Source organism: Podarcis liolepis (genome assembly GCF_965112155.1).
Source record: "Podarcis liolepis genome assembly, chromosome: 6".
NCBI classification, from domain to species: domain Eukaryota; kingdom Metazoa; phylum Chordata; class Lepidosauria; order Squamata; family Lacertidae; genus Podarcis; species Podarcis liolepis.
The window spans coordinates 31,481,102-31,509,059 of NC_139559.1; the positions used below are offsets into that span (position 1 = coordinate 31,481,102).

At 38.7% G+C, this 27,958-nt stretch overlaps 2 protein-coding genes across 25 annotated transcripts in view; both read left to right on the forward strand.

Moving 5' to 3' along the window:
- Positions 1-474: 474 nt before the first annotated feature.
- The window catches only part of CPNE1 (copine 1), a 53,959-nt gene continuing 26,475 nt past the window's right edge, over positions 475-27,958 (forward strand). For 4 of the 24 annotated variants that reach the window (XR_014527393.1, XR_014527394.1, XM_083508388.1 and 1 more), the window contains exons 1-2: positions 511-596; positions 3,710-3,764. The gene's annotated coding sequence lies outside the window, so the exon portion shown is untranslated. Of the gene's footprint in view, positions 597-749; positions 974-3,677; positions 3,765-7,760; positions 7,903-27,958 lie in introns of those variants that run through there. The other 20 variants (XR_014527395.1, XR_014527396.1, XM_083508387.1 and 17 more) reach the window with 7 other exon arrangements.
- RBM12 (RNA binding motif protein 12) lies at positions 7,782-12,019 on the forward strand (the record flags this gene model as incomplete). Its single annotated transcript, XM_083508381.1, has 1 exon — positions 7,782-12,019. The coding sequence occupies one exon, from the start codon at positions 7,782-7,784 to the stop codon at positions 10,422-10,424; it is 2,643 nt and encodes an 880-aa protein (XP_083364507.1). The 3' UTR covers positions 10,425-12,019.

The following is a 27,958-nucleotide window of genomic DNA, read 5'->3' on the forward strand; positions in this document are numbered from 1 at the left end:
ATAAGTGAATGGGGCTGCGATTCTGAACACCATAGTAAGTAACCTCTGTGAACTCAGCGGAACTTACTGCCGAATAAGCATGCACGGGACTGCTTTTTCTCTGTTTTTATGTTGTATATATTTGGGTTTGATTATATGGAAACGTGACAGAAGTACTGGCACCTATTGTATTTCATGGCAGGTCGGTCCTAATGTTTACAAAACTTTCCCCACCCCCTTTCGGCTACTGCTGATAACGTTTCTGTTGTCTTTGGCGGAGTGGCTTTGACCACCTGAAAGCTTTCGCCGCACCAGACGTGCGAAGACTGCGAAGGTACCACAGGAGGCCACCTCGAAGATGCGCCCGCGCTTTTCCCTCACCAGGGAAGACCCCCCTCGCTCGCTCCGCTTGCCTTTGCCACACACGCTCTCGCGGCGCCGCCTACCGCAGGCCACACCCTCCTCTCCTCGCCGCAGACGGCCCGGAGGCGGTGCAGGCGGGCGGCCATTTTGTGGCGCTGCTCGGTCGCTGGCGCTGGGGCTCAGCGCGGGGAGCGGGGCCTGAGTGGCGAGTTAGTTTCCTTTCTAACCCACTTTTTTCCCGTACAGGCCCCTCGGTAAGAACTTAGCACTTCCCTGGCGGGGCCCCGGCTCGCCGGGGAATCGTAATAGGTGGGGAAAGCTGGGCTTGTCCGGCTCGGCTGCGAGGGGGAGCGTGTTCCCCTCCCACCTCAGCTTGCACAAAGGGCGGGAGGGCGGGAACGAGGCCTGAAGGGAGCGGAGGGTGAGGGCCGCGCTCCGGAGCCTCGTTGGCTCCTCAAGGCCTTGGCCTGTAACTCTCGCGTGGGGTCTGTAGGTTGGACAGGCATTTAGCGTCGCTAAGGCATTTTGGGCCTGGTGCGCAGGGTTGCTTGGCTGCGCCTGAGCGACGGTGCTGGTTCGGGGTAGCCTATGCGCCCCGTGGGTTTGTGACCCCCGTTTCTTTTGGGGGTAGGTGAGTATCGGCGGCTCCCTTCATAAGTGGCCTAACTAAGCCGGGCTTCCCTGGTAGCACCCCCGGGGCCGGGTCTTAGGGCGGTGCAGGCGCTCCCATTGTAGGGGATGACGGGGGCGAATGGAAGCGAACTCTGTAGTGTAAAACAAAATGGCCTGAGCTGCGGAGATTTTTTTCCTTATTTTTTTTGCACCGACCAAAAGCTGCCGCAGTACGCCGGATTCTCTGGCGTCGAAGTCAAATAAAGACTCGTCCTTGTGCAGATTCGAAGTGGTACTGGACTCAGTGTGAACAACGCCGTGATGAATTTTCGATAGCTTTCGATTGAGATCTAGCGTCCTGTTTTCAAGGTTTTGTTTTGGTGGGGTGGTCTCCAGGTACACACACCACTGGTTGTTATTTTGGTTAACTGCGCTCTGTGAAATTTCTGGGCCCTTCGTGGTTAACAAAAATTTAAATTCGCGGCATGAAATGATACCTTACGTGTGAAACCCGGTGTCGCTGTTTTAAGTTGGCTAAAAAGGCTTTAAGAAAGATTTGGTTCTGGAGGATGACTTCAGAGTTTATGGTTGTTCTTTAGGACTCCTGGGGTGGATTTGTTTTATATCTTCACTGAAATGGGCGTACTCTTCAGGTTATATAACAAATTCATATGTTATAGAGCGATAAGGACATCATTTGTATACAAAATTAATTTATCGTTCCGAAATTTGACTTCATAAAAGAGAGTTTCATTGTTTGCTGTATTTTCCTAGTTTCTTTATTTCCTCTGAGGGACATAAATGGAAGGATATTTGCTTTTTGAACAACAGGGCTGTTGTAAATAGGTAAAGTAATTGATGATTATTAGCCAAAGATAAAGGAAGGTGATAGGAATTAAATTTGTCAATTGACAGTAGAACAGCTAAACTCACATATAGGTACAAACTGTTAAGATGCTATAAAAAAGGCTTTTCATTTTAAAAAAAGTATTTGTTCTTATGTATTTTGATTATTAGGAAATACTGGCTTTAGTTTTGTGTTGACTTTGAATCCCTTTATTCCAGCACACTTTCCCTTCCACTTCCCCAGCTATTGATAAGCATAGTAATCCTACATTTTTAATACTGTTTGTTTGAAACAAAGCTCCAAGAAAATGCTTGGTGTTGGAAAGTTACTATGTACTTAGGAATGTTCTGCTTACCTCATGAATAAAAAAGAAGCTTATCATAGGTTCTATAGGATTTTGGTGTATATTTCGGAACTCAAGGGCAACAGAGTATTCATTGGGCACGAAGGAGTCATTAAGACCAGGGATAAATTAATATGACAGAATATCTCAGCAGATCTGGTAGTATGCTTTTTTTTTGAAATGGTTTTTGATTTCTGAACATGCTTGCTTGGAATTATGCATGCAGCATAAACCACAGAAAATAGTTATGGGAAAAACTGAGCATGATGGCAGACCCTTTTGTTGAATAGAAATGTGCACTGGGAACTGGTTGGAGAAAAATATCTCTTAGCATTTATATTTTGCAGTGAAATAACCATGTGGAACATTATTAAGCTATTTAGAAATGAAAAATGGCGATCTCTCGAATTGTACAAAAAATTGTCACCAGGATAATAGAAAGATTTCAGATACTGAAGTTTGGCTTGTGCTGAATAATTCTCACATGGATTAACATATGTCCTAATCTTGAATTGTAAATAGTTTATAAGGTCAGGTAGTGAATGGGTTCTTGGGTTTTGCTGTTCAGACAGGTGTTTTACTTCAGATTTTATGCGGGAATTCACACTGTTTAAGTTTTGTGGTGCTGATGTTGATTTGTTCCTTGAAAGTCTCTGTTTTGATTAATTGTTATTTCCTGTGGTCAGCAAATATACGGTTTTCTTTAAATAAGGCATTATTACAGATATCACCTGTTCATAGAACTGCCTGTCAAACCATTCATGAGATGTGTGGAATTCAGTATTCGTTTTTGTTTCCTTTCTTTAAATGGAAAATATTTTCAGGATCTGCAGATCAGGATTTCCATATTACATTAGGGTTGTGTGTGTTTAAGTACTAGTGTATATAAACTTGCTGAACGTTGGACACAATGATTGTGAAATACTGTTTGGTCCTGTGCTTTGAGAAGAAGATTGTCCTGTTTGCAATTTATGTTGGATTGTATGTTGATTCTGCAGCTCTAAAATAAGCAAGGTTAAAGAAATAGGAGGAGGTTTATTGTAAGGTATTTGCAGTCTGATTTGGCTTCAGCAAATGTGAAATGACTTTGAAAGGATGTTGTGTTTTGGTTTATTTAAAATACTTCTTAATTGGGTGAGAAGTTGTAGCATTAGAAAACTATTCTAGTTTTCTTGATCAGGAAAAATAAACTAGCCCTCTTTATGAAATGAGACAAATCAGCTATCTGAAGAGAGAATGCAAAGTTAATTTCTTTAATGAATGTGTTCTGGCTTTTTGTTTGTATTCATTCTCATGTTGAATATTTTTTGTTTTAAAATAAAAGTAATTGTTGCTATCAAAATGTGTGAAGCTGTGGAAAAGACCAAGGAATGTATATTTCATGCACTCTCAAACTTGTGGTTCCCATGTATTGGAGTGCCTTATGATGGACATTGTCCCAGACTGTCATAATACACAGCACATTGTGGACTGCTAACTTTTAGTTATGTGTTGCTTGCATTGATTTTTGCCTCCATTTATTCTTTATTTCAGTCTAAAAGTTGGTTTTAATTGGTTGCCCACAGGATTGCCTTGGCTTCTACTACTTGTTAAGGAAAAAAAACACACCTCTCTTGGCAGGTAAGATACTGAAGATGTATTTATGCTTACTGAACACGCTTGGATAATTCAAAGTACTCAGGAAGATAGAGCTAGTACATGAGTTACTTTAAAAAGTTTAAATCACCAAAACTATATGGAGGTTCCCCCCTCCTTTGTTGGCCTCAAGTTATGATTTTTTTGGTAAAACTTTCTGTGGGTAGAATTCTTTAAGATTGAGGTCTTTTTAGGGTTATGTGGTTTTTAAAACACCATTAACTCTTCTGTATAGCAAGTTTTGTGTAGTTACCCAAATTGTCTAGTCATGTAGGTTAAAAAACAAACAAAACCCAGGTGAGTTCTTCTCTCCTAGCTGAAGCTTGGCAGCTAAGTCTTTAATTTGCATTTGGTGTTTGAATACATTTTTATTATAATTGTAGCTCTTTGGTGTTTAGTCTGAAATAATTAATACATTTTGTGATGCACATCAGTATTAGCTATATATTTGCAAAGTCAGATTTTTATATATCCGTGCCCCCCAAAATACATTCTTTACATATACCATGATGGTTATATCTACAGCCTGTTGTTTTCTGGAGAACTGTACTATTTTGCTGCTCAGTCTTCTATGTAACATTTATGAACTGTTGTTAAATGGCTGTGCAAACATTTGTGTCTTGTATTTTTTAATAAGTATCTCCAGATGAATGAATTATTTAAAATGGAAGGCCATGTTAGGCAGCTTTATGACATTATGGAAGAAATGCATTCTTTGAGATAATGGCCCAAAGATTAATAATTTAGTTTCAAATATTTTTATCCTTCTCTCTATCTAAAATATAATCAAAGCAGCTATTAAATCTAAAACATCAGTAACTACAGTTTGGTATAAAATAAACAGCACAGCATAGCTTTTTGGTAAGTATAGAAGACAAAAGCTTTTGTGAACTACCCACATGAAAACAAATAAAGATGGAGCCAAGTAGACATCTCTCAAAATGACGTTCCAAAATATTTACACATTGTCAGAAAAGGCCCTGTTTCTATGGTCTACCAGTGACATTTCTGGTGATGAAGTATGGAACAAGACTTTGGTGTCTCAATATTTCAGCAGGTTCCTAAGACAGACTTAATAGTTTTGATTAATAGAATGTATATATCTGGACTGGTTTATCTCAAAAATCCTTATGGTTGCAGAGAAAGATTTGGCTGTAAACAATACTGTTGCTTGCTTGTGATGATTGAAAGCATGTCCTTGTTTTTGTGTAAGACCACAATTTTGGTGCACATAGTGCAAGTGAAATACTTACGTAGGTCCGATTAGGAGGCTTCTACGTTTTTCAGACCAAGGACCAGGCTAAAGTGCAGACATGTGTTTGGGCATTTATACTTAATTTTCATCATATAGGCTTTGTCCTCTTTGCACAGGGTTGCATTCCTGGTGCCTGCACACATTGGAGCGTACATAAGCCTACTCTTTTACGCCCCCAACTTGTGTTCAGACCACTTCCACAGACCACATTTGTTTGGCAGTAGTTCTGCTGTTGCAGTCTGCTTTAGATCCTGGAGACCAGTTGAATAACTGTGGTAATAAGGTATGCAACAAGGTATCTTCAGACAATACACCTTGATTTATGGACTTAATCCGGAAGTCCGTTCTTAAACCAAAGTGTTCTTAAACCAAGGCATGCTTTCCCATAGCAGCAGGGGCCTCAATTTACAAATGGAACACACTCAACAGGAAGCAGAACATGTTCTGCTTCCAAGGCAAAGTTCACAAACCAAAACACCTACTTCTGGGTATGCAGCATTCTTAATCCAAGTTGTTCATAAACTAAGCTGTTCTTAAACCAAGGTACCACTGTATATTTGTGGTGGGTCTTGAACATGCAAAATTGAATGTTCTTCAAAAACCAGTTGAAGATATTAATAGAACTTGAGCCTCTGTGCAAAGGTTCCAGTCATAGACACCCTCAATATTATATAACATGGTTTACAGCTTATTCAGTCTTTTAACAAAAATGTTTTAGCCTTTTTATGATGTGCTGAAGTCTGTATTCTACTGAATAGGCCTATTCACTCTTTTGATTTTGCTGCTTAGGTTATGATTATAACACTTCTGCAGAATAAATGTTTTGTAGATGTTGCTGTCCAAATAATAATAATAGTTTATACCCCGCCCATCTGGCTGGGTTTCCCCAGCCATTCTGGGTGGCTTCCAACTGAATATTAAAAACAATACAGCATCTTCCACTAATATGTTGTACTAGTTTTGAATGCTTGCTTTAACTTGTACTAAATTGTTTGCTTGCATTTGAATAATCTACATTTTCTTATGCTTTTAAATTAGGGATTAATAAACTTTTTAAAAGCCTTTTCCTATTTCTCATTTGCAAATCTATTGCATAGTAATTTGTATCTGTGACTGTCATAACATCTTAAAGGTGACACTGCAGATTTCAAACCTGTTTTATTTTAAAAGAAAACTCTTTAATTAAGAGTACTTACTACAGTAAATATAAGCAACATTGTAAAACTGGACAAAATATATTACAACACAAAACCACTGTTATTAGCCTGAAGGGAAGGGTTTAAATAAAACAATAACTATTATAATTATAATTATTTCTACCAGGAACTAAATGAACTTCAGAAAGACTGTGACATCACATTTTCACCAAATATGATGTACAGTATCCAGTCCATCAATAGCCCTTCCAGCACTTAGACATTAGGATGAATGTGAAGTACTCTCTGTATCTTAATGAGATTTAGCATTATTAGTGGATGACTTTGAACGTTCCCTCTTTGATCTAGCATAGATATATTGAAAAAATGTTTAAATGAAATTTGCTTCCAGTATTCTGGTGGCATAAGCTGGTTTCCTGATTTGTTTGGTAATGAGAAAATGTGATTGTAAATCCCAGGCAACATGGGACCATTGGAGCATTTATTTTTCATACTGCTGGCTACTGGCTACTTGGTTGTTTCAGCTAAAGTTCATTTTATAGTTCTCTCTGCAACCATAAGGAGAGAGGAAGGTTCTTCTGATGAGCTTCAACTAAATCAAAGCCAATTTATTGAAAATTTTATGATACTTCAAAAGCAATTACGTAAGTTTTTATCCCTTCATGTTAGCAAGCTGATGAATGGTTTTAAAAGCATTTTCTTTTAACAAAAAAGGGTTTTTTTAAAAAAAGAAGAAATCATTAACATTTTAAATACTATTTCCTTTATCACATTATTTTTCCTAGAGATGCCCGTCCTTTTTTTAATTTAGGAAGGCTTTTAACCGTACTATGTAGCTATTTCAGAGGGGCATTATCTGAAACAGCAACATAATCAAACACAGGGTGCAGGAGAGGTGTATTACTGGTTCCTATCTGACTTCTAAAATACATCTTGCAGTGCCTGGTAATTCTAGAGTTTTCCATCCAAACACCAAACCAAGTATTGGCTTGCTTGTATAAAGGAATTAATGGCTTTGTGAAAGCTGCAGAGTAGGATGAGATTCTTTAAAAAAACAAATCAAAAGTGAGGAGCAAGGAATAGGCTGGAGAGATTTCATGTCTCTAGATACCAAGCAATGTGATGTATAGGAATTTTGAAGTAGTTATGCATTCCTGTGTGGGACTGAAGTATAAGATTGTGACATAAGATAAGTGTTTTAAAAATAAAAAGTTCGTTGGTGAACAGGAGCCTAAAATATTATTCCAGCCTTGAGCTAAATGAGCTTAATGCAAGAAGTTTGCTTTTGGATTGTCATATCTGAAGCTGGTGTTCTCCAGAAGGATTTGTCTTGGTTCCAGTTTTTGACTGTGTTCTTGTCAACAGCCTTTAACATTCCATATTGCAATTTATTGGAAAGCTTTGATGCAATTGTGCTTTAAAAGTACTTTGTAGAGAAAGCTGCATGAATAAAGATCACAAATTGTAAATTGATTTAAGATCTGCAGGAGCTTTTAAACATAAGTATCTAGGTTAAGCATATGGTGTCTTAAATAGTCTGACCTAGCCGTTGCCTTTTCTCATCTGCAGGTGTGTGTGTTTCAGCGCAGCATGGCTGTGGTCATCCGCTTACAAGGTCTCCCAATTGTGGCGGGGACTATGGACATTCGCCACTTCTTCTCTGGATTGACCATTCCTGATGGGGGCGTGCATATTGTAGGGGGTGAGCTGGGTGAGGCTTTCATCGTCTTTGCCACTGATGAAGATGCAAGGCTGGGTATGATGCGCACAGGTGGTACCATTAAAGGGTCCAAAGTAACACTGTTGCTGAGCAGTAAAACTGAAATGCAGAATATGATTGAACTCAGTCGCAGGCGCTTTGAAACAGCAAATCTAGATATGCCACCAGCAAATGCTAGCAGGTCTGGGCCTCCACCTAGTTCTGGAATAAGTAGCAGGGTGACTCTTCCTACGACAGTACCTAACTTTAACAGTCCCTCTCCTAGTGTAGTTACTGCAGCTACTTCAGTTCATGAAAGCAACAAAAACATACCAACATTCTCCACTGCCAGTATGGGAACTGCTCCTCCTAATATTGGTGCTACTTTTGGAAGTCCCACCTTTAGTTCCACCATACCTAGTACAGCATCCTCAATGAACACAGTACCACCTCCACCAATACCTCCAATTCCAGCTCTGCCATCATTGCCCCCAATGCCTTCCATTCCTCCCATCCCTGTCCCACCTCCAGTACCTACACTGCCTCCTGTTCCCCCAGTTCCCCCAATACCTCCTGTACCTCCTGTGCCACCTATGACCCCTCTGCCTCCTTTATCAGGAATGCCTCCAATGAATCCCCCACCTGTAGCACCTTTGCCTACAGGAATGAATGGATCTGGAACAGCCATGAATCTGAGCACTAACTTGAATCCAATGTTCATGAGTCCCATAAATCCTATTCAGATCAATTCTCAAAGTGGTGTGAAATCACTTCCTATCAATCCAGATGATCTGTATGTCAGTGTGCATGGAATGCCATTCTCAGCAACAGAATCTGACGTGAAAGACTTTTTTCATGGACTTCGTGTGGATGCAGTGCATATACTGAAAGATCATGTAGGACGAAATAATGGAAATGGATTAGTTAAGTTTTGTTCTCCTCAAGATACATTTGAAGCCTTGAAGCGAAACAGGATGCTGATGATTCAGCGCTATGTCGAAGTTGGTCCTGCAACAGAGAGACAATGGGTGTCTGCAGGAGGCCATATAACATTCAAGCAAACCATGGGTCCTTCTGGACAAAATCATCCTTCTCCTCAGACTCACTCTATGTCTAAATCACCTAATGGTCAGAAAAGATCCAGATCCAGATCACCACATGACCAGGGCTTCTGTGTTTATTTAAAAGGACTTCCTTTTGAATCTGAGAACAAGCATGTAATAGATTTCTTTAAAAAGCTGGATATTGTGGAAGACAGTATTTACATAGCTTATGGACCCAATGGGAAAGCACTTGGTGAAGGTTTTGTTGAGTTCAGAAATGAAACTGACTACAAAGCAGCTTTATGTCATCATAAGCAGTACATTGGAAATCGTTTCATTCAAGTACATCCCATAACAAAAAAAGCTATGTTAGAAAAGATAGAAATGATTCGGAAAAGACTGCAGAACTTCAACTATGATCAGCGTGAGATCATTATGAATACTGAAGGGGAGACTGGCCCTTCTAAACTGTGTGCACATATATCCAATATCCCCTACAACATTACTAAAATGGAAATACTTCAGTTTCTAGAGGGACTGGCAGTGGAAGAGAACTCTATACAAATTCTTGTTGATACTAATGGGCAAGGTTTAGGACAAGCACTGGTCCAATTCAAAGCTGAAGAAGATGCTCGTAAATCAGAGCGCCTGCATCGAAAGAAACTAAATGGGAGAGATGTTGTGCTAAGAGTTATTTCCCTTGAAGAAATGAGAGAAATTGAGAGAAATCCTCCCTCCCAGGGGAAAAAAATGTTGAAAATGCCATTGCAAGGGAGTGCACTAATGCCAGGAGTGCAGAATGCTGGTGGGGATAAACATACTTTCATAGGTAATAGCCCCAAAGATGCAAACAGTGGTCCTCCTTTTCATTTCCCCAGCAATTTCAGTGGGTCCAATGCATTTGGCCCCCCTCTTCCACCTCCAGGAATAGGTGGTGGCTTTGGTGATTCAAGGCCAGGGATGCCTTCTATTGGAAATAGTGGCCTGCCTGGTCTGCCTGGTTCAGGAATTGATGTTCCGGGTTTTGGAGGTGGGCCTAGCAATTTAACTGGGCCATCAGGTTTCACCGGAGGTCCTCAGAACTTTGGAAATGGGCCTGGTAATTTAACTGTTCCTCCTAACTTTGGTAGTGGACCTCCAGGTCTTGGTGGTGCGCTTGGACATTTAAGTGGACCTCCAGGGTTTGGACCTGGACCTGGAAACTTGCATATTGCTGGGCCACCTGGGTTTGGAGCTGGCTCTGGAAAGCCAGGGCCGACTGTCATTAAAGTTCAGAATATGCCCTTTACTGTATCAGTGGATGAAATTTTGGATTTCTTCTATGGTTACCAAGTAATCCCAGGTTCAGTGTGCTTAAAATACAATGAAAAGGGCATGCCAACAGGTGAAGCAATGGTTGCATTTGAATCTCGTGATGAAGCGATGGCAGCTGTTGTTGATCTGAATGACAGGCCAATAGGCTCAAGAAAAGTCAAACTTGTTCTAGGGTAGCTGGTAATATAAAATGTTTGTAGAATAGATATTAGTGCTGTGATTTATGCATTCAGACTGTTTTATAGTAGCTCCAGGTTAGAACCTATAAATTGTTTAAACTTTCCATTTGTTTTGATTTGACTGGTTTAATTGTTTACAGAGCAATCACTGCAAGGGGAAATGTGCAGTTGTTCTACCAGTACAGATACATAAAGAAGGATTCTCCTCAGTAGAAAAAGTTTGCTAATGCTAAATTAACCATGCAATGTTTATCAAGGAGTCTAGATTGTGTTTTTGTTTTTTGAAATCTTGGACGAGGAAAACTGTCTTGATGAAGTTAGTGATCTCTTAGTGGGTGCTGTTGCAAGCTATTGTAAAATAGGAAGTAGCTATTTCTAGAGTTGGTTAAAAGCTGGCTGAATTTCTTTGTTTACACAGGTCAAAGTTTTTTTGCTTTTGTTTTTTTTGGGTTATTTTGCTTAAAAGTCCCGAGTTTAACTTTGCAACTGAATAAAGTCTAAGTATACACAGATTGTTTATGTACCTTATTTTTTCAAAGATTCTTGGTGTATGGACAGTGAAATTATGTACATTGAGAAACATATAGGCAGTTTTCCTATACATAAACAGAACAATCTGTAAAATTCCAAGTTTTGTGGAATAATTTTAGTTCATATTTCAACTGACTGTATAGAATAAGGCTTTGCCACAAGTGCAGATACCTTCATTTATTACTCTGCATCTTTACTGTATGCTTAATATTGAATACATGGAGGTGCCATACCATGCCACAATTTGAAAGTAAAACTGTTTGATTAGATGGATTTGTTAGGATTGTATGTTACAGTTGGGATAGGATCCTCATCACTTGGTTTTTGTACACTCTGTATGTTGTGTATATTTTTGAACCACACCCTTCTGAAATCTCTTGGTCTATTAAGTGAACATAAGGGACTGATGCAAAGTGTTAATGTTAGCAATCATTTGTGTTACTATGATTCCATGAAATCTTGTGAATTATTGCTATGATCACTTAAGATATTAAAGCATTGAAATGTCTCCCGTCACAAATTGAGTTCTTAAAGTCTTTCCAATAGATTACATTGTTCAAATTCTGTGTAGAATTGTCACTTTCTTGGTAGAACTCTCTAATGAAAGAGGGATGATGCAAATCAAAGACTGTCCATGATTAGATTCAACAAGTTGCCTGAAAAAACACTTACAAATCATTGTATATTTAAAAAACATTTTAAGCTATTCTGATCCCAGTTAAAGGGAAACAGTGTCCATTTGAGTTGAGTATGATGGAACATCTGAAGTGCACAGCCTGGCATAATGTAGAAGTGGCAACCATTCTATTCTAGTCATCCAGTGTGTTAGGTGAATGAAAAAACATGCTGAATTGCTGCATCATGAGAGGATTTTGCAGTACAGTAATTCAAGGATTGTGTGAAAGTGTTGCAATGAAGTGGTGGCTGTATTACAAATTTTGTAATTCATGGATTTGAAACTGTTTTGACAGGAACAGAGATGGTGCATTCCTGAAAAATGACATGATTGTACTACACTGTTAAAATTACTAAGCCTCCTGTTAATAAAACTGTCTTTCTGAAGTTTCTTGCTATCTATTTTTAATTGTCTGGTGTGTTTCAACAGCAGACTTCTTTTATTGAACGGTCAATAAAAATATTACATTTTGAGGAAATTGCCTGAATAGGGAATGAGCATTTTCTACTTCTATTTTTAAAGTTTGTCCTCTAATTGCCAACTAGTTTGCAATCATATGGGTATGACTGCAGGAATACAAATCCTGAAAAGTAAAATCATGAGGTTGAACTGAAAGGTTCTGTTTCATGAATGAAATGACTTCTTTCAATCACTGATGACTATTTCCATGGATGGGCAGTCCCTTTAATGAGTGGAATGGAACCTTTGGATTTAGCCCAATGTTTTATTTCAAGAATTGGTTGAATTATGAAAGTAGTATGTAGATGAATTGGTAACCGTACTTAAATATTGAAAAATCCTAGCATTGCTTTTGTTGATGTTAACTTCAATTAAACTGGTGGTTTTTAGTCCTCTCTCACTTAATGGTTTTGAACGCTTCATTTCACTTTGAAGTGGGATTGTTAGGATACTTCTGCAAATACTCTAGAAAATACAGCAGGGTACTAGGAAACTCTTGTAGATGTGTTTCTTCAGATTGTTATGCAGATGGTGTTTGAAATCCCATCTGATTCATATCCTGTATACTGTTTAAAAATTAAAAAATAGTGCACTAGTAAATCTTTTTTAAAATGAGAGGATATATTTGTCTGAAGTTTTTAAAATTGCAGCTGATCTTGCTAAAACTATACTCAAAGCTTAATATTTATATTTGGTGTTTATATACTGTCCAATTAATCATGTCCTCTGGTCAGTGGCTATATTGACACTTTAACACCTCAGTATACATATCAGATATTGGAAAATTCAAGTGATGTTATTGTAGGGGTTTTCTTGGTGTACAAGCTGAAATTAATTTGGGAGCTTGTGTTAAAGTTTTGATGAGAAGACAATGTTTTCCTGGAAAATTCTGCAAGATGGATTGGATCCTAGAAACCACTTACAGAATGTGCTGTCTCACCCACTCCAGGATCAGAGGATCTTTATGTATATGGAGTAGGGAGTTATAAGACACCACAGAACCCACCTTGCATTAACAGAAATTGATTCTTCCCATACTAGAGTCCCCTTTTATTCCAACTCAATGAGTAGAACAAACAGCTAAATTTTGCTTATTTTATCTAAAAACTTCACAGTGCAATCTTATGCCTATTTACTCAGAAGTCAGTCCCATTGAGTTCAATGGGACTTATTCTTAGGTAATTATGTATAAGATTATATTCACAGTATGATTTCCGGTGTACAACAGATTGTCACCCTCATTGGAGTAGCCAAATAATATTTGTTTAGAGATGAAAGGCCAGAGAAATACAAGCAATATGTCTTTCAGATTCCAGTTAGATTTGTCTTTAATATTGGAGGTCCCAGTGGCATCTGTTAAATGAAACACGTTTCACCAGTTTCACCTAGTGTGCCTGCTGCAGTGCCTCCTGGGCATAATTCGCCTTTCTACAGATCTTTGCTGTTAACATCCACACTGCATACTGTTGTATGTAGGGTGTCCAAACTTCACTTGAAATAGCTGCTTGGAACTTATCCTGCCAGTATATATTATGTTTTAATCTTAATTCAGTTGGTTGGATCCTGAGAGAAAATGAGTGGAACTCTGCTCACACAATGGGGTTTTCTTTGCTCATCTTCCACACATCAATCTTCTGTGCCTCCTGAAAAGCTGTTCCTGAAGGTCAAGGGTCCTTTTGAACACTGTTTGATGGGGCATGTGACTGCAGCAGGAAATGGGTACAGCTTGAGAGGGCTGCCTTGTACAAATGGAAGTGCCTTTCTGCTTTTAGGAAATATCTTTGGATCCAAGCCATTGAGTACAAGTAAAGTACTGGTCTTGATTGAAAGTTCAGAATTGGGGCTTCTGAAGGGTGTCTGATTCTGTGCAAATGTCTAAATTCCTTGAGATCTTTAGAGAACCTACTGTGGGTGCCCCTGCTTTTGGAGATTCAGTGGATGACTAATGGGGATAGGGTGCTGTGAGTGGTGATGTCCAATTGATTGAATAAATTGATAGAACCACTTAGCTAGCCCCAAACTTTGCTAGCCTTTAGCTAACATTGGGGAGCATTAGATGGATTTAATTATATTTTTTGCTCTGCTAACGTTATTTAAGGAGCAGTATTGTAGGAGGCATAGTGAGTCTTGTTTCTCAACATGTAGCTGATGTTCTCTAAGAGTATGAAATTAATATACTTCTATATGAACCAATGGCTTCAAGTTACAAGAAAGGAGATTCCAACTAAACATCAGGAAAAACCTCACAGTAAGAGCTGTTCGACGGTGGAACGGTCTCCCTCGGGAGGTTGTGGACCCTCCTTCCTTGGAGGTTTTTAAGCAAAGGTTGGGTGGCCATCTGCTATGGATGCTTTAACTGAGATTCCTGAATTGCAGGAGGATGGACTAGATGACCCTTGGGGTACCTTCCAACTGTACAATTCTATGATTCTATAATCCAGTTTTCTAGATTTTGATTAGAATTTTATAAACTGCCTTTCTGCTTTAGAGTATTTGAAGCAGTGTTCAGGAAAAACACCTAATAGTACACTGCCAGAGTATACAGCACTTTATTAAATCAAATACCACACAGGTATTCACCATGAGGAGGCTACTTACTAAATTCTAACTATGAGAAAGAAGAAAAACGTATAGAAGAGAGATAAAGGTGGAAGGAATAATTTTTGTGTTCAGCTGCATACATTTAGGCATTTTGTCTTTGGGTGAGAAGCCTTTATGGAAGATAGATGTTTTGAGATGTGATGCAATATTGATTTATAAAGAGGAGCAAACAGTAGAGCCATTTAAGTGAGCAGTGGCTTTTGGGAAGCAGAGGACACCAAACATGATGGTGCCCATTATTATGACACTTCACTGTAAACACCTCTAAGAAGTTTACATAAAATATATAATATTACAACAAAGAATAAATAAATACTGCCTCAACAAAGAAGTTTTTAGCAGGCACCAAAAATAGTACAGCAAAGGCACCTGTATAATGCCGAAAGGAATTGCGTTCCAGAGGAGGTGTGGCATTAACAGCATTGTAGGCAGTATTGAGTTCAGTACACTAAATAGGGGTCAGCAGCTGGAAGGACTTGTGCCAAATTCATCCAGCCAGCAACACAGAGGCAGAAGAGATGTTGAGGCTGCTGTGGCATCAGCTTTCTGGCAGGCCACTTTTTAGGAACTGCATGTGGGATTTTGGCAAATAAGCACCCACTCATTAAAGTGAGAGGAAATTCAGTGAGAGGAAAACACTGCTGACTAGCAGCATACAGAAATTTGTTTTTGATCTGTTGTTGGTCTGCTGGTGCATAAGACATTAGTCCTTACACTGCATAAGTGATTGATTGTAAAGAGCATATGGAAGGGACACTGCCAGATTTCTGAAATTGTGATAATTTCTCGTAGTGAAAAATGCTTTGTTTTGGTGTTTCTATTCTACATAGCATGGTTACTTGTGCGAGGAACTTGGCTTTGTGTTTGTATTTTTTAAAAAGCAAAATTCTGCATTAAAAGAAGAAAATTCCTGCAGCCTGTCTAAATTACACAACTTAATTTTGCTTGCTTCTGCTTCTCCTTATTTATTGCCCATGCACTTAATCTCTGTCCATGATACCTAGAGACTTGGACTTTGTATTCAAAGTTTTCATGTAAATCGTGGTTTTATGTATTTATGCAGACTTGTATACAGGCAGCTTTATTATTTTATTTGTTGTGTGTGTGGCCAAGGACATATGTCTCTCCCAGTATATATTCACAGCTGCCTTTATGAAGAATAGTGACTGTCCAAGGATTTACACAGTGCTCTTCATGGCTTAGTGGGGATTTGAATGTGGGTCTCTCCTAGGTCCAACAAAATTCTGTTGTAGCTTAGGTGTGTGTGCACAACTGTCCCCTGTTGTAACTATTATTTTTGGTGCAAGACTTAAGTTCTAATTGGTGGCAATAAAGTTTATTGCAAAATGTGCCTGAGCATATGAAAAGTGATAGGTTGCAGGGTACTCAAGCTACAATTGCGGCAATTGAGAACTTTTTCGGGCAGCCTTTCTTTTGATTTCAGGTCCTTTCTGTGGATTTTGAGATTTGTAGGTTAGCTAGCTTTGGCCTTTGCAGTACAGTGTTTGGTGAAATAGTTACTTGCAACAAGTTTAGAAAATTGTTGTTTTTCCTTTCTTCTGACTTGTACTTCTTTTACTCAGAACAAGTTTAAATGTATTCAGCACTTAGATGGTTTAGCTCACAAGTTTATTAATACATGGGCCTTCCACCAAAAACCGAATGTGTCATATGTGAGAGACAGATATTTTTGTGCTAAAGTTGGTTACTATGGTGCAGCAGAACATTAGTTTGCAGGTTCAATGTGAGGTTTGTGCTCTACCTTTTAAACCAGGATTTGCTGAATGATCCTCTTAAACTTGTTTAGGTGTAGTTAACAGATATTTCTCAAATACATATAGATTAATTCCAGAGTAGTTGTTCCCAAACTTTTTTCCCCCATGGGCCACTTGAAAATTGGTTGGCAGACCACTTAGTTATTTTTCTTCCTGTTGTAGCAATAGTCATGCACTTGCAGATGCTGTGTGATTTTTACTTGTATTTAATTGTATTACAACTTGTATTCCAGAGAATAAAATTGTAATACTATATGAGAAATGAAAAGATAAAATTCAAATGAATATTTATGGTGGACATGCTATGGATCACCTGGGTGAAGCTTGCAGACCACAGTTCAGAAACCCTTGCTGTAGAACCTTGTTAAAGTTTTCAGAACAGTGAAACTTTGCATACAAGTAATGCAATGCTTAATTGAAGATACATGCATGGCCCTTGGGAGAACTATCCTTTTTTGGTTGGATTATTCAAACATTTTTTTCTTGCATTCTTTACTGTTAAGCTGTAGGTCTAGTGTTGTGTATTGGATCTGGTTATTACTGTGGACAACATAATTAGAATCTAAACTTTGACTATAGAATACAAGAAAATATGCTGTATAGATTGAAAACTTCCTTTAGCAAATCAGTGTTGTTAGTCATCCTTTGTCTGTTGGCTCTATCACTGGAAAATGGTGGTATTTTGACACTGGCCTATCAAGAATACGGTTGTGATGCTAAAGAATCCAGAGAATAACATCACATTTAATATACATCACTTTAAGGTAGGTAAAACGTCTAGCTACGTGGTTGATTGGCAGTCGGTGCATTTAATTTGCTTGGATTAGCTCTCAGGGTTCTAGCAAAGTGTTTTGTTCATATCTATGACTCATGTGGCCCTCATGGTAGTATTCCTAAACCACCTCAAAGGTCTATAAGCTGTAAGACAGTTGGCTCTGCTTACCCACTCAGTGATGAGGACCAAAAATATTTCTCACTCTTATCACAAGACAGTACAAGTGTCAAATCTCCTAAAGAACAGATACTATGATAGATTTGAACTTTGCGGACTTAATACTAGTGCAGAAAAAATTGTGGTCATTGTGTGGATGAGCAGTACCAGCTACCTTAAGGTTATTGTAAAGACTACATCCCTTGAAAAAATAGATTTTGAAATGCACCAGGAACACAGAATAGTCTGCCCCTCCCATCATCATTGTGCGTTTCTTTTCTTCAACATTCCTTATATATGTTGGATACCTCTTGTAAACCTAAATACTGCCTTCATCTAAGAGGTTTATTTATTTATTTTTATGTCATTTATCTTTCACTTAATATTTAGAATGTCTTAAGTGGTGTACTTTAAAAAAAAAGAATAAGGATTATTAAAATTCATAATAGCAGTAAGAAACTACTTGAAAACCTCTGCTTTGAGAGTTCCCCCCCGGCATACAGGTATACGTTTTATGAAATAAGAATAATAAATAAATAAAGTGCCTGCTGAAACAGGAAAGTCTGTCAAGTACCTGAAATTCAGTAAGGAAGAGTTCTGCATAATCTCAAAGCAGATTATCAAATTTGGTAGAAATTCAAATTAGACAAAACTAGAGAACGCATTTCCATGTAATAAGGAATGTGCAGTCAACACTGGAAAAATCATTCACTCAAAGTTAACCACCTAAAATTTGGTGCTGCTAAGAATTGAGAATTCTTTTGTTTCATTTATGTACAGGGCTGGCTGTTAGGAATTCTTCTTTAGAATGAAGGCTCAGAGCAGCTTAAGTAGCAGCCTCCTGCCTACCCACCCAGTAATTGGATTCACTCTTGCTTAGCTTCACTGGTGCAGTTGAAGGCTGGTATACAAATTTAATAATTATAAATTATAGATTTTCCTAATAGAGCTACTCCAAAGGGAAATGCTAACAATAACTATATGCAAATTATGCACTTGCTTAGTAGGGAGAGTTTATTTAACCAATGCATGATTTTTCTATTGAAACTGAGAGGTGGCCATTGAATTTCCTTACATGTATGCAGAAGCATTTCTTGCTGCCTACAGAAGCTGCTTTGTATCCAAGCTTACGATGTTTCCAGGCATTCAATACAGTAACTTCTAAAAGGTGAAGATTAGACATTGATTGCCAGTCGATGACAGGTGAGTTACAAGACTCAGGTTTTGTTAAAATGGTATCTTAAAGACAACCATGAACCATTACCAGTTTTGTCTTAGTAACAAATTTACCATGTAGTACTTGCAGTATAGATCTGGTGCTGGAAAGAAACAAGTGGCTAAAGAATGAACTAAGCATACACAATGAGAAATGGTGGGAAATACACTAAACAATAATACATCCTGGCTTTTGTCAGGTTTCAGCTAGAGGAGGCTTGCAAAATCCCCCAACTTTCAAACAGTAAATAACAAATAAGGTTCTAAGTTGAGCAGCTGTTTTCTCTATAGTTAAGGGAAGAGGATATGCTGATCATCATCACAAATGGGAACTGAAGGTTTCACTGAGATAATGAAACTGCATCTATAATGGCTTATTGCCGGGGTTCCCAAATTCGCCTGGGGACTGAGCTTCATTCAGGTGGTCCACAGTGTGTTTGTGGATTTGTGGTTGAATGTGGGGGGTCTGCACATCCATTTCATTAAATAGTCATACTGATCTTTAATTGTATTTTAATTGCTTCTTTTATTTATTACCTTCTATGGAAATCAAATTGTAATACTATATGTAAAATAAAAGATGCAATTAAAATACAATTAAAATCATGCAGCATATATCATAATTTAATACAATTACCACAACCAACAGAAAAGTCGGTAAGTGGTCCTCCAAGACCTTCAGCAAATTTCAAATGGCCCATGTGGGGGAAAGCATGGGAACCACTTATTGGTTTCTGTGGGATTACAGGGCAGAAACTAGCTAGTTAGCATTCTCTGCTAGTAGCCTTTCAGAGAATACAGAGCAGCTGACAGATGACTTGACAGCTGTTTCACTTGTCTGGTTGCAAATGTGTGTTCCACTCTATATGCCCCATCATACACGCATTTTTAGGTTTGTGTGTAAACTGTTTTAAATGTACATTAAGATGGTTTGGCTTGTGACAATATCCTTCTTGAAATCATAATTACTTGGAAGTAAAATGATACAAGTATAGTCACTAATGTGCTGCAAGGAAGGATACAGTAAACTTTAAAAAGTAGTATTGCAATATTAAGGGAGGTTGGGATGGAGGAAAAGTAGAAATGACATTCAAACTGAACATTTTTGCATAAACATGTTTGCTGTGTGTAGCTGTATGTTTGGTTATGTATAACATACTCAGAGAAGACTGGTTTATGTTGGTATTTGTTGCTTTCACCTACAGCCATAATGTCTCATACAAAGGAGTCCTTGGCATTTAAGCTTAGTGGTTTCATCCAGCGTAGTAGTATTTTAATTGTCGGATTGCACCTCTGTGCTGGATTATCCATAGTTACTCTGGTGAATGATTTTTATGTATTCTTCTAAATATATGACCTCCTCAGAACACTTTAGCAGGAGTTAATGAAAAATTAATTCAGCCTTCTACTCTATAACTCTACAAGGGGATCCATTTCTACCACTAGTTGCTTTGAATCTGGAGCAGGAATAACTAATGCTGTGTGTTTTAATTCGAAATCCTTACTGCTAAATAGCAGCAGAAAAATGTAAATGCATCAGTGATAGGCACAGGGATTACTCCTAAGCGTAGTAGAAAAGTTGTTCTCATGGAGGAGACTGACTAACCAGATGTCACTGGATTTGCACTTGCATAAGCTTAGCCTATATTCGTGGTTGTTAGATGTGTATAGAGTTTGGATAAAGATACCCATTTAGTAGAACTATAAAGCAAGACTATCCTGCTTATGGGAATTATTTGCAGTCTTAACTATTGCTGCCAATGTTGCAAAGCTGATTCTGCAGTTGGGCTGTCCCTCAATGTGTTCACACTACAGTTTTTGATTAAACGTCTGCTACTGTGCCTAAATTCATGAAGAGTCTTGGGTATGCTGGGATTTGAAACTGGTCAAACAATAGGCGTTCAGAGGATTAATTGTAAAATAAAAGCTTCTGAGTCCAAGTCAAGAAGGAGATTAAAACAGATTTCAGATTCTTTTCTGAAGGCACAGCTGGGGTTTGTATATGCAGCACAAAGCAGTTTGTTATTTTCCCCCAAAAGTCGCACTGTTTTGCCTGTCAGGCACTTTGGAATCAAGAATAATGCAGGAGAACATTGCCCATTGTCCATCGTTCATAACTGCAATGAGAGATGGAGCATCGTTTCCTATTGTATCCTCAGCTGTAGTGAGGGAAATGGCCAGATGAGCCATATGCATGGCCAGATGCATTGACTGTGCAGCTAATAAGCATCTCTGTAAACTGAACTTTGAAAAGTAATAAACATTCAGCTTCCTCTTCAGTGTAACCTCTGACAAATTTCCCATATGGAAGGCTAGTTGCATGCTTCTAAACAAAAGTGATCTATATGTTTTACCTGGTCTGTGAAAGAGTGGTCTGTATCTGGAAAGCAGAGAAGCCTGTCATTAAGGTGAAATCTCCCATCACGGTTCCACTGCTCCAGCTTCTTGAATAATACAGGGTATTGTACTTCTAAAGCAAATACACTCAAACATGCATACCCTATGAAGTGCCATTTTTGGATGAAACACTGAAGTCGCTGTACGAGAATGAGAATAACAGAAAATGAGAGGAGGAAACGGATTTCAGTTCAGCCATCGTATAAAGTGTTGAATAAGATTAGCAGCATGGATGTGTGTTCTCATCGACACTGCGATGCAGACACCAATGAGCATCCTGAAATCAGAAACATGAAATGTGGATAGCAATGTGCATCCATGTCTTGCTTCCATCTGAATGAGCATTTGCATCAGGTTGCACACACAGCCTGCTGCGATGGGACAAAAGTTCCAAAATTTGTATCTACAGTATCTTGCAAACATGAAGTGCTTATAATATTACACTATGTAGGCAGGTTGAAGGAGCCCAGTAATAACAGCAGTATTAAAAGTGAAAAAGGCACCCCCCCCACTAGAAAAGTAGGAATGAAAAAAACAGACCTTGTCAGGTGAATTCAAAGACATTATTAAGTAGATAGCTTAAACAGACATGTTTAAGACATGTTTAAAATAGAAAGAACACTCACAGGTGAAAATGTAATTCCTCAGAGACTCAATACATTTCTAATGAGCTAAAGAACTATTTTGTAGATGAGAGACTCTTGGATCTAACTTTTATATATAATCCATGAAGACTTAAGTTACATTCATGCCAAAGCTATGAAGGCAATGAAAACATTGCTGAACTAGGTTGTATACTAGCCACAAATCTCTTCCCACCCCTTCTAGTTAGCAAATATCATAGTTACCTACCAATATTGTGGCTTGTAAGACCAGCTTTTTAAAAAGTCCGAATAGTTTAGCATTGTGCTAAACTAGCTTTTGAAAATGAAATTTGAGCAACATTTGTTTACATGTACTGCAACAAATCGGAGAACCTAAAATGAGACAGCAACATTGAAAAATGCAAGTGAAATATGGAATTCAACTTAGTTTATTGTGTGATGATTATATCACTTAAGGAATAAGCCCAGGCTAGGAAGTGATAGAAAATAATAGCATTTCTTGATCTTAAGTAGTACATGAAGTTCTGGTCAGCTTAACTCAACTGTATGAAACTGCAAACTACGAAAAGGGAGTTATTGATCTGGAAAGCTTAGGCGGAAAGAGTTAAGAAAACTTGGTGGAAAACTTTTTTAAAAAACACCTTTCATACAAGCATAGTTCCTTAGCATTCAACAAGCTCATGGCAAAGGAAATAAGTGGTTCATGACACCATAAACTTGCCGTATTGGCAGTTGTAAGCGGGGGTGGAGCGTAGAAAGCCACGAAAGATGCTCATTCTACCCAGAGTAGACCTGTTGAAATAATAAACATGGCTAACATGCCCATTAATTTCAATGGGTCTACTCTCAGTAAAACTCAAGCCGCAATCTATAACCTTAATGAGGTTTGAGAATTAGGAATGGATTAGTAGAGATTGTAGTATGCAGTGGTCTGGGTAATTGAAAATGATTCCCGCATTGCAGGGGTTGGACTAGATGATCCTCAGGGTCCCAACACTATGATTCTATGATCGGGAATACATTGGAAACAGTAAATGATGGTTCAACCAAGTAAGGTTTTTCATCTTGCAATACCATACTCTGCAGCAATGTCCTTGCTGGTAAGTGCTCACATATAAAGGATTGCTCAGTTGGTTAGAGTGTGGTGCTAATAACACCGAGGTTGCAGGTTTGCATATTCCTGCATTACAGGGGACTTGGACTGGATGATCCTCGGGGCTGTTTCCAACTCTACAATTCTATGATTCTGTGACTGGGGGGGAAGGATTAGAATGGTGCAGTTGATACTTTCTGCAGCGCTAAATGAAGTATGTATGTTGTGGGTAGTGTTGTGGGATAGGTCAGAGGGTAGGATGTGAGATGCTCCACTTAAGCATCTAAAGCTCACACAGCAAGTCTTTGAATTCTTAAGCTAATCAAAGTGTGCTAGATAACCTCGAATATAGACACAACATTGCAGCGTCTGTGGGTAAAGAAAAGGATAGGGGTTTAAGTTATTCACCTAGTTACCTTCCTGCTCTGTTGCCCCATTTCTATAGAATCCTGCAACTGTCTGTCTCATATTTAATGAAAATCCACCTTCCTCATCTTATGCAAGGAAATCACCTGTTGAGTGCAGCAGAGTAAATAACACAGCATTGTGTATTGATTCACTGAACAATGCTGCTATCCATATTCTGTGCATATTGTGACCCTGGGGATTTGTTTGGAGAGTGCAGTAGAAATCTGCAAATAAATAAAACCATGATTGTAGTGAAACAACAAGTGAACTGCTGCTACATAAATTGATCTTTGAACATTTTCACTGCTGTGCTATTCTCTTGAGCAATTTCTTCCACTGCTTCAATTAAATACTGTGGTGATCCTATGATGCTGAGATACATGTCACATTATTGCTTACTACTGCTTTCCTTTTTTCACATCTGGAAAATGGGTATAAGTATGACAGATGCATCAAATGAAAAGCAAAATGCAGAAGGAACATTCTGGATTAAGCTGATAAACAAAAAGCAAGCAATGCTTCTGACTGAGAAATGCAAAATAATGTCCATCTGTTGAGAATTATTGATAATTATTCCAGCTACACAGTTTTCAATTTTAAATAGACGGGAAAGCAATTTACTAGAATATCAGCAGGCCATTTCTGTGGTCAAAAGTTATTAGAAGCTAAAAAATAGTACAAGAATAAGATGCAATCAGTACAACACAGTCTCTGTGGCCAAATCTTCTTAGCTTTGCCTTATCAAAAACATACAAAAATGAAAATAAAAACAATTTACGATGAGCACCCAAATTTATGATTCTCTATTGATTCTAAAATATCCGATAATTAATTGACCATACTGATGTGTCAGTAGTGTAGTAGGGAAGATTTGTATGCCCATTCTGAAAGAGTAAACTTAACAAAGAGGCACAAAGAAATGACTTTTGCTGTATAAATTACATTACAGAGTCTACTGACATTATTATATTCAAAAGGTCTAGAAAATGGAAATAACATATAACATCTTATTGGCTCTTTGCCAAGAAGTACCTGAAACCTCATGCATATATGCAGTGCTTTTTTTCTGGGGGTACGCATACCCCTAAACATTTTGTGAATCTAACTTTGACCTCATTGGGGGACAGTATTTCAATATGAGTAGGAAAATGAGAGTACCCCTAAACATTTTTTTATATATAGAAAAAAGCACTGCATATATGTGATCTGACTTAACATTAGTAAATGGGAGTAAACAAAAGATATATTGCTCCATGATGGCACTTGGTTCAATTTCCTATCTTCTAGAAAAGAAACTAACCTGCTATTCAGTCAGGGTTATGGTGTATAAAAAATCCCTGTTCAAAGGTTTAGGTTAGAAACTCTGGCCCGGGTTTAGACCTTACCTAGTAAGCATTTGTGGAAACTAAATCTTGGCACTGTTCAGCTGTAGAAAGGAAACATGGTGAATTCATCCAGGAATATCAGTCATAGCCAACTTCTTGGCATATGTTTCACATGCATAGTTCAAAGAGTGTAACAAACTAGAGCATTTATCCGTTGATGCAGTCGAATGAGATGAGAGTAGCAAATAGTGTAATTTAGGCTATGTTATGTGATAGCTAGCTGTTGGTTCCTCTGCCACATTGCACCCTAATTCCAGGTTTGCCACCCATTGTATATTTTACCTTGTAAATTAGTTTTCTTAGCTCCTTTCTCTTGTAAACTCTTAGCACCTGTCTGAAATGCAGATTAAGAAACTATTTGGGATAGATTCATAGTTTAACAGCAGAGAGAAATATGATTATAAAAGGCATCTGTCTCTCATTATTGTACAATTTGACTAGTTAGAATGAGCATTAGAAAGAATTTGCTAGCTTGACCACTGTTGAATCCATGGGTGGCATCACTTATTTTGGGTTTAGACCTTACCTTACACAGTAATTGTTTACATATTTCTCCTTATTAGACTTTTTCAGTAAAAAAGATCAGTATTACTTGTCTGAATGCTTGTAAACTAATGAAATAATTCTTACTGCTTCCGGAACATGTTTTCAGACATATGTTTGTGACTCATTCTTCAGCTTTTAATAAGTAAATGCAAACTTTTGAGCTGATTCTCAATCTTACAAATTGTTGGTGGGCTACCTGTTCATAAACTCTGACATCAAGATAAAAGCAACAAATCTAAAATTTGAGGGTTTAATAGACTCTGAACCTCTAAACTCCAAAAGAGGTCTCTAAAGCACAAGACCTACAAAACAGTTGAAGTGTTGCAGGAAAAAGCAACTGTATACTACAGCAGTCCTGTTTATCTTCATACTCTTCTGTGCTACAGGGGAGGATATTCAGAAAATCATTTGACTTTGAATGCATTTTACAGTTCTAGGGCTTTTTCAGACTGTCTTATTGCACTGTAACTATAACCCAGTTACAGTTGCATATGTGAGCCAAACATTTTACTGCCATTCTCAGTAATGTGGTGTTTGGGCTTTCAGAAGCTAGTTAATGTACCTTTTGCATTGAATATAGTTTGGTTGGCAGCTTGTGGCTAGTGTCTGTAGCATCACTGGTGATAAGTTACACATTTCTCTCCCCATCCATCCATTCTAAGGGAAGTTTTTTGTGTGAATTTTTTTACTTTGATTTTTTACTGCTGTACTTCTTCAGAAGCACTAATGATTGCCAGGCGTTTTCTATTTCCCATTGGCAGAGGTCATCCAACAGCCATTGTAGATGTTCCTGATTTACATTTCCATGAAAAAAGGCCAGTTTTAAGTTTCCCTTTTTGAAATCCATGTTTTCTGGACAAGCCATTGCTTGTGGCAATTAAAGCTTTGGTTTGCTACAAAATTGAAACTTGTTATACAACCAGAGTATATAATCCAAAATGTCTGGTCATGCAGTTTGTGTGCACTAAACAATTGTATCTTTTTAGAGACAAAGATCACTTACAGGATCACTTACCTGAAGGCTAAGGCTGCAGATGAATACAAGGGCTTAGTGGACAATTTTGGTGCAGTGCAAGATGCCATTCCTGTATTCTCATGTCTCTGGGTCATGCTTCATGACTTTCTGGGTCAAATGGAAAGGCAAAATGATACATTACAAGGCCTTTTTCTTCCATTTATAATCCCTAACCTTGGAAATCAGATCTCTACACACACATACACACGAACATGGAGGTGTTTGTGATACTGATCTATAATACTATATATAATATATTTTTGTTTTGTGTTGAAGCAGTTTGGCATAGAAGAGCAGCATGTGTTGCCATGAGAAGACCTGATATAGCCAGGAAAAGATGCAGGTGGCATTCTAACTTTAGCTATGCAAAAGTGTACTTGGCCACCACTGAAACTCAGGCTTCCAGGTTCAGGGTTGAAGCTAGGAACACACCCAAACTGCAAACCTGTGTCCAAGAGGTCTGCTATCTCATCTAAGATAGAGTTAGGCCAGGACCAACTCTGCTTTGTCTGAATCAGGATTCAATGTCTTCACTCTTATCCAGTCTTATTATAGATGTCAAAAAATAATTCAGAATCTGAACAGCTTTCTTGGATTTAAATGGAAAGGAAAGGTAGCATTGAGCATCCTCAGCATATTGTTAACACAGAACCTCAAAACCACGGATGCTCTCACACAGTGGTTGGCACTGAGGCAAGATGGAGTCATAGCCCAATGGCCAAATCATCAAACAGGAGTTCCCTAGCACCACCTTTTGAAACTGACCCTGTACAAAGGACTAGACCCACCATAAATCAGTGCCTCCAAGTCCTATCACAACCAGGCAGTTCACAAGAATAGGATTCCACGGTTGATAGTAACAAAAGCCACAGAGAGGTCTGGCAGAACCACCAGGGATATGCTTTCCCTGTCCAGTTCCTGGAGTAGATTGTCCACCAAGAGGATCAAACTGCCTCCATCCCATAACCAACCTGAAACTGCATTCAAATGGCTCTAGATAATGTCTTAAATTTAAAAAAATCCTGAAGTTAAGATGCCACCACATGCTTGAGCACCTTTCCCAAGAATGGAGTACTGGAGACTGGATGGAAATCATTCGGTACTGTCTTCATTATTTCATGAAACAAGATGTAACTGATCATTGACCACCCAAAAAAGTTGCACTGGATGACTGTAGAATGCAGTGGTGGCAGAAATGCAGTTTCTTTGCTGCCATAGAGTAGGTTTTCAGACAGTTTCTACCCTGTATTCATTTGGACTTGCTCAGAGTCTTTTGCCAGTATTGCTCTAGCTATTGTCCTCCTTCATTGCATCACTCCCTGCTCCCCACCCCCTAAAAAAGAAAAATCCCAGAGAGTGATCTCATGAGTAATTTTGTCAACTATTTAGGCCTTTTCCCCTTTTCGAAGGTGGACCAGTGCTTTAACAGGATTGCCTCTTGAAGTGAAAGGCAAACCCCCAAGAGCCATCAGCCTTCTCTGATGGGCCATTTTAATTGGTGCCTCACACCAGCAGAGGTTTGGAGCCACAGTAAGCTTAAACCCTACCATGATGATGGGACTGTAGCACTACCACTGAGACTATACCTTAGCTCAGGAATGGAGGTTAATGGGCAGCACGGTACACCAGCAAAACCTATAGTAAAGGTAAAGGGACCCCTGACCCTTAGGTCCAGTCGTGACCGACTCTGGGGTTGCGGCGCTCATCTGGCTTTATTGGCTGAGGGAGCTGGCGTACAGCTTCCGGGTCATGTGGCCAGCATGACTAAGCCGCTTCTGGCGAACCAGAGCAGCGCATGGAAACGCCGTTTACCTTCCTGCCAGAGTGGTACTTATTTTTCTACTTGCACTTTGATGTGCTTTCGAACTGCTAGGTTGGCAGGAGCTGGGACCGAG